This window comes from Chiloscyllium plagiosum, chromosome 24 (genome assembly GCF_004010195.1).
Source record: "Chiloscyllium plagiosum isolate BGI_BamShark_2017 chromosome 24, ASM401019v2, whole genome shotgun sequence".
Taxonomy (NCBI): Eukaryota; Metazoa; Chordata; class Chondrichthyes; order Orectolobiformes; family Hemiscylliidae; genus Chiloscyllium; species Chiloscyllium plagiosum.
Window position 1 is genome coordinate 25,284,244 of NC_057733.1, and position 7,502 is coordinate 25,291,745.

Sequence of the window (7,502 nt, forward strand, 5' to 3'; positions counted from 1 at the left end):
TGGAGAAATGGGGTTTATACTCCATCTAGCGTTCTGCAGGAAGGTTGACTCACCCTGAAATATTAAAACATTACTGTCTTTGAAAGACTTGAAAACTACAGTGCATAATTTAATACAGGAGATTATCTTAGCACACACAGTGGAAGCAATGGTCTTTCCTGTTCCTTCTTTCCATCTCCATACAAGTTGCAGGCTGGTTTGGTGTTGCTGGGGGAAAGTCCGGTTCCCGCTGGTACACATTCCATTTGTTTATCTGATCGAAACTTGGCAAATGTCAACTCGCCTCTGGGATCCAGTCAGTTCGAAACAGAAAGTGTTTTCACGAGCCAAAGTAAAAGAGGGGACGGCATCTGTGTTCTTTCCCAATCTCAGACAGACATCAGGAGACTTCACACTTACACAAGACAACATGGAGGCCTGAACGTAGCCGTTTTTGCGCTGATTCCCCTGGATCAGACAGAATTTGCCACGCGTCCCATTATAAATGGTGATTTTCCTTGGATCAGTTCGAACTTCGGTATGGTGAGGCTGGTTGGATCTCCACAGCAGCAAAGCTTGCAGTAAACGTACAGTCTGATATTCAGAAACTATGGAGTTTTTTTTTGTTGATGTGAAGTTGTGTGAAGTGTGTGAAATGTGGATGTAATTGCAGAAACTGAGTAGAGATAGAAGGATTGGTTTAAAAGAAATAATTGAAACAAAACAGAAATAGAAACGGATTTCTTTTTGTAAAAATCCTAAATTCAATTGTCGCAATTCTTACGGAGTTTACGAAAAAAAAACGAATTTACGAAAAAAATCAAAACAATTCGGAATTTCACTGCAGATCTCTGTATGGGAAAATGGGCAGCTACAAACAATGGGAACGCCGCTACATGTAGTTTTTTGTCCTTTGGGTCCCTCCTAGTGAGGAATATGTAATCTGCAATGCGAATGATTGCTTCGTAGTGGTAAAAGTAATAGATTCCTGATGCATTTCATTCTCACCGTGAGCAGTGTGCACCAAATCTCCGAAACCAAACACACAGAAGGCGAGAGAAACTCAGCGGGTCTGGCGGTATCTGGAGAGAGAGAGAGAGAGAGACACGGAGTTAATCCTTCCAGTCTGCTACAATGCTCTCATAATTCCAGAAGCTGACTTTGTCCAGCAGGATTTGGTCATTTCTTGCAGACGTTTACAAAACCCAAACCTCTATCATTGGCACATATCACCCAGACACCGGAGATGTCCCGGGTGAAAAACTATTAAGATTAGGCAGCAATATAACAACTTAGAAATATGGAAAGGTTGTTTAATTTAAGATTAAACTACAAATGCTTTAGGACGTCTCAACAAGTCCTTCCTGATTGCTCACGAATCTTTATTCTGTCAGTAGATGAACAGTAGAGAGCAGGGCAACTTCGAGTTTAATCCCCGATTTCACCAGAATTGCATTATCAGTTCAGTTGTGATGGATTCAGGGTTTTCATTTATCTTTCACTGATACTACAGCAATAGCTGTGGGAATCACCAAATTTGGAGTCTACATGTCAGGGCTTGCACAATGATTGATGGTTATTTGGATTTGGACATCCCAGCACAGGATATGGAGGCAGGATATCCAATCCAGGATCAGACCATCCTCAGGTCCAGAATAGAACAACCCCAGGCTCTGAGTCACTGCTGCAGCCTTGTCAAGTCCCTTCCCAATCTAAGGCCAAATCTGTCAAACAGGGGCTGCTAAAGGAGTGGGAGTGGGTCCTGGAAACAAGACACACACTGTGGACTTAAAATGTCACTCAGCACATGTGGTGATCTGCAATCCAGTCAAACACAGCCCAGCCTGTCAAGATTGCAGCCTTGGTATTATTGCAGTGTCCTTTGCTATACTGTTTGCTTGGTCATAGATTCCAGAATCCTCGCTGTGAGAGTGGTTAGCCATCCACCACAAAACGTGTGTATGTTTCACACTAATATATAATAATTAAAAACATTCAAAACATATCTAGCAAAGAAAATATACCTGATGGATTTGTTGTTAGTGCTGCATATCATTGATGACAAAAGTCTGATGCATAAATAAAGTGAATTCAGATTAGATTAGAATAATGTGTTTTCTGATTTATCTTTAAGTAGGTGAACTGAGTCTGGAAATGGTTTCATACCATACAATAAGACTCCTTCCTGTCATGTTCTGCATCATCCCATCATTTGCAGATAGTAAGTACTAAGATGATTTTCAACATATAGCTCTATTGAACACTTATTCTCACTGTGAGTGAATCAAAATTATTGTTTTTCAGGTTTCTTGAAATTAAGTTGTGAGTCTTCAGTGACGGGAACATTTAATGAAGACACTAAAATACAGTGCACAGCAACTTCAGAAAAGGAGTGGAAATTGATAGAGATTGGACTTTTTAAAATGGAAAAAAAAAGAAATGTAGCAGTTTTTAACTTCAAAGAAAGTGTCAATGAAGTACAAGGTCGGATTAAATTACTTCATCCAGGATCTCAAAATATGTCACTGATGATCCAGAACACACAGGTGTCAGATAGTGGGAAATATCAATATTATTTGCAGACAACAATTGGTCACAGAATTTCTCAATTTGAATTGAAGGTAAAAGGTAGGTGACTGTATTCTTTTCCCAATAGTTCTCATTATAGAAAGTTGGTTGCAAGTGTTTTGTAACAAGTTCCAGTTTTGATCTCATGTTAAAAGTGAATCAGGGCAGGAATAAATGACTTAGGCATTAAGCCTGCTCCACTATTCTGTACAATTGCGCTTGTTCCTGGGCTGCAGCTTCACTTCCCTGCTCGCTCCCCAAAAATCTGTCAGTCTTAAATGTATTCAACCATGAAGCAGCCACTACCCTTTGGGAAAGGGTTGAAGAAGCCTTACAAAGTTTACAACCCTGTGAATAAAGTAATTTCTCCTCGTGACAACCCTAAATTAGTTTCTCTGAGACTGTATCTCCGTGTTTTAGGTCCCCTGATTGGCAGAAACAATCTCTCTACAGTTATCTTGCGAAGTCCTTTCAGAATCTTCTATGTTTCAATGAGATCACCTCTCATTCTCCTAAACCCCGTTAATGTAATGTTAGCTCAATTCAGGCAATTTCCCATCATAGGACAGGAAGTGTATTTTACAGTGGGGCAGGAAATAAATGTTTGTGATGCCATAAAAGCAGGATACCTGTTGAATAAGATGAGTTTACTAAGGTACTGCATGAAAACCCATTAGGTCTCATGGTGAGAAACACTTCAAAAAGTTCAACATAGCCCAAACCTAACCAAAAAAAATTTCAACAGGGTCACCTCTCACTTTTCTAAACAGCAATGGGCTTAGGTTTATCCAGTTTAAACTTGCTTCATAAAACAAGCCCTTCAACCCAGGAATGAATGATAATAACCCTTTCAACAACATCATTTTGCTGCTAAACTGTGCCTGAAAATGGCTGGCTAAACCAATGGAGAGAGTGGCGTAATGGTCATGTTTATTGAACAAAGTTAAAAATCACACAACTCCAGGTTACAGTCTAACAGATTTGTTTGCATCCTATGATCCTGCCCCTGTAGCTACCTGATGAAGGATCAGCGCTCCAAAAGCTAGTACTTCCAAATAAACCTGTTGGACTATAACCTGATGTTGTGTGATTTTTAACTTTGTCCATCCCAGTCCAACACTGGCTCCTCTACATCATGCTTATTGGGTGAGAATTCCAAGAAGCTCAGGCTAACCTCAGTAATTTCAGGTGAAGATCTCACTCTGGCAACTGGTAAAACTTAAATTCAGTTTCTAAATCTGAAGTATGAAGCAAATCTCATTCCACTAATAATAATGCAATCATCATTTTTAGCTCCATACCACATGACCATGGTCCCAAAAATGTTCTCATCAACGAGAAGAGGAAGTATTATTTGTGAAGCAACTGGATATCCACAGGCTGAGATGCACTGGTTCTTCAATGGAACAATGAACCTCACATCCCAGGCTAATACTAATAGTGAAGAAACACCACAGGGACTGTACAAAATCACCAGTACTCTTCAACTGAAAGCAGAAACAGAAGTGTCAGAATGCGTTTATACTTGTGCCATGTGGAATGTGGAAGACAGTCTATATGCGGACCAGGAAAAGGTTTCAAGTTAGTTCACCACATTTATTCTTGGAAGGAGATTAAAAAGTAGATGTTGAAAGAATTACTATGTTTCATTTATTCTCAAGAATCATATTTAATATACATGACTATTTTAAACTGAAAATTTTATGGGAACATTATTTTTAAATGATTGCAGTCATTGTCATCAGTGTTGTTTAAAGGTCAACTTTGCCATTGTTAATTAACAGAGTCATAATTGGGGGAGGTACGGTTGTTCACAGACCAATCAGAATCTATGTGGCTGATCTGAGAATTAAGAGTGACCATTAGCTGTTCATGCTGCATCTCCAGGGCAATTATGACCCTACTAATCAGCACTGGCTTTTTATTCTATATAAAACATAGTCTCATTTTACAGGTCTTTTTATTGCACCTTAGTTCTAATGGGTACAAGATGAAAAGCTTCAACTTTTAGTCTCATTTTAGTAATTTTTAAGTTCTGAAGTATGGAGCATTTAATTAATTAGTTAATTCTTCCCCATGCTTTCTGTTGCAGTCTGTCGTGAAAACCTTCCCTTTGCTGAGATTATTGGAGAGGAAAGGAAAAATGTAGTTGTCTTTGTGATTATGGCACTACTTTTTGTTGCATTCGTAATCGTTGCTGTTCTGCAATTTAAGAGAAGATCATATCCAAGTAAGATGGTTTTGGATTCTGGCTCCTTTAAAAACTCATGATTATTACATAATGTATGACATAATCATTTTCTTTAAACACTTTTAATCATCCCTTCTTTCAAATACGCTTATAATCAGGGAACCAATACACTTTGACCCCATTATGTACCAACTATTCATGTTTCAAGGCCTAAAAAAAAGTAATGGAATCTCTAACATTCTAAATAGTTTTAAATTCTGTCCATCATTCTAATTCCCTTGCAAATACTAAATGATTTACATAAGCACTTGGCTGAATTACTGGAAAGCAAATATCCTCACATCACTGATGAGGCAATGTTTGCTGAATAATTTTACCAAATAGTTTGAAATGTAGAGGTAACTCCAGCTCTGAATGTTGCCTAATGAGTTACAATCTTTGATGAAGGAAAGAATAGGTAATATATAAATGATGAATAAGCCACACATTGACTCCTCCTGAACTCTCACAAAGAAGACTCTAAGATGCAAGCATGTTTAGGTGACTTAAACTGACCGCTATGGAAAACAACCTGTTGAGCTCTAGCCATTGAAAATCACAGAAAAAGATGTGTGACTTGTATTTTGGAATATCGAAGATGACTAAATTTCAAACTTGAGATGTTTTGATTAGGGCAAGGAAAATATAGAAGGAAGTAAGCATTTTCAAACAAAAATGTCTTGTGTGTGCCACTGGGAAATCTGGCATTTATTCCCCAGAGTGAGTTGCTATGAGATGCTGTTGGGCCTTGCTAATTGCAGTTTAATACCTATGACTGGGTTGCTAAGCTGACTCAGAGGGCAAATCAGAGTGAACTACATCGATGTGCTACTTGAGTTGCATATAGGACTGTAACTTCCTTTCCCAGGAATCCATTAGTTTCCAAATTGGGCATTTAGAACAATAGAACAAAGAACATTACAGTGAAGTACAGGCCCTTCAGACCTAAAAAAATAACTGAAGCCTCTCAGTTACCTATACTGATAGGTATAGGTCTCTTTAAAGCAAAATCTAACATCAAATTCTCACATTGTGATAAAGAATGGATAACTTCCAAATTGCTGGCCAGTCATTATGGTACTGTAGCCTCCTAGTTAAGTTAGAGGACTGAAACTTTATAGGTTGCAATTATTTTGGATCCATTTAGTTATAAAATTATTTTTATCATTAGACAAAGGAGCAGGGCAAATTAAACAAATATTAATTTGGTAAATTGTGAATTTTTTATACCAGACAATATTATCGTGATCATCCAGAGATTACTGCCTTTTCTATGATTGAGTTTGAAACCAAAAGAATGAATGAACTGCAAATGTTTGCAGCAGTTTATGTTATATGCCAGAAACAATGAATTAATTGTTGGATTACTTTACTTTCAGAAATTAGAAGAGAATCTCAAAAACCAATGGTAAGTGTGTTTACAAATATCTGCACATTTTTGATAGTCTCCTATCACAATTTTTGTAAATGATATTTTCTTCTTTTAACAGATTACAATTGATGAGATGACTGATGTTTAATAGTCGCGGTGGTGACTATTTCTTATTTCTACTTGCAACAAGTCTACTGATGGTGACAACTTTAAGAAAATGTGATATGAAATGTCAATCACATCGTATCATATGTGAATGATGGAAGATGAATGTAAACCTCATGAGTTATTTCACAAACTGTCCCTTCCTGTATTATGATCAGCTGGAAACTGCAGTTTTGAGTGCAGTTCTCATCCAGGATAATACACCTGACTGAGCTGAACTCTTCACTAATTTTTTTCTCTGTAAAGAAACAATGCTTCACATTAGTTGCCTATGAACACCATCGGTCTAACACAGCATTGGTATACAAAAGCTACATGCTAAAGAACTTGGCTTTCAATCTGGGCTGCCTTTTATCAAGAAGATGCCTATTTTACAGCTGATGTAAATTTTGGATCAATTACAGTGTGCTGAAAGAAAATATCTTCAGCTCCATTTTTTTAAATACAGATGTATATATATTTATGGTTTGATCACAGAAATATATTTGTAAACATATATTTGTGATTTGTTCACAGAAATACTATGAATGGCTTTGACTGTTGAACTGTATTTTTCAACTGGGTTAAGAGATATTGTAGCTGCAGGCAATTAATTTGGAAAACTGAGATTTCAGTATTTTCTGAAATTTAAACACTGATCATTATGTTTGTACACTAATTACTTTAAATCAGTCTAATGTAGAACAGGTTGATGTATATTGTTCTCCAACATATTGCATTAATTTAACCCCATTATATGCCAACTATTACTTGACAGAAGTGAATATATGTACAGCTTTAGTCTAAATCTGATTTAGCTGAATAACACATAAATACATTTTGTAAAGTATTAATTGATTTGTTTCATGCTAACTGAAAATATTTTAAAAATGTAAATCTCATGAAGTTTAATAATGAACAGGTGAAATCTTATCAGGCTGTAAACAATGTGGTGAATTGAGTGCTAGGATCAGGCAAGATAGTCATCTCTACATCAAGATCACCTTGCCACAACCTTTTCCTTTAAGACAGACAAAGGCAGCAACCACATGGCCAGAGAAAGAACCCAATACTACTGTCAGACACAGCAGTGAATTTGCACAGCTACTGCCTTTGCCGTTTGAGTTCACGTATCTCTGGACATCGGAGTGCATCTAGGAAACATTGACAAATCACAGAATTCACAGATGACCTTAGAGGAACCAGTGT

The 7,502-nt window shown here is 37.2% G+C and overlaps 1 protein-coding gene across 1 annotated transcript; it reads left to right on the plus strand.

Moving 5' to 3' along the window:
* The first annotated feature begins 208 nt into the window (after positions 1-208).
* On the plus strand, positions 209-7,147 carry LOC122562096 (programmed cell death 1 ligand 2-like). Its single transcript, XM_043714615.1, has 7 exons — positions 209-517; positions 2,117-2,200; positions 2,284-2,607; positions 3,841-4,128; positions 4,640-4,777; positions 6,157-6,185; positions 6,268-7,147. Exons 2-7 carry the CDS (start codon positions 2,134-2,136, stop codon positions 6,295-6,297), a joined length of 876 nt encoding a protein of 291 aa, XP_043570550.1. The 5' UTR covers positions 209-517; positions 2,117-2,133; the 3' UTR covers positions 6,298-7,147.
* The last annotated feature ends 355 nt before the right edge of the window (positions 7,148-7,502 follow it).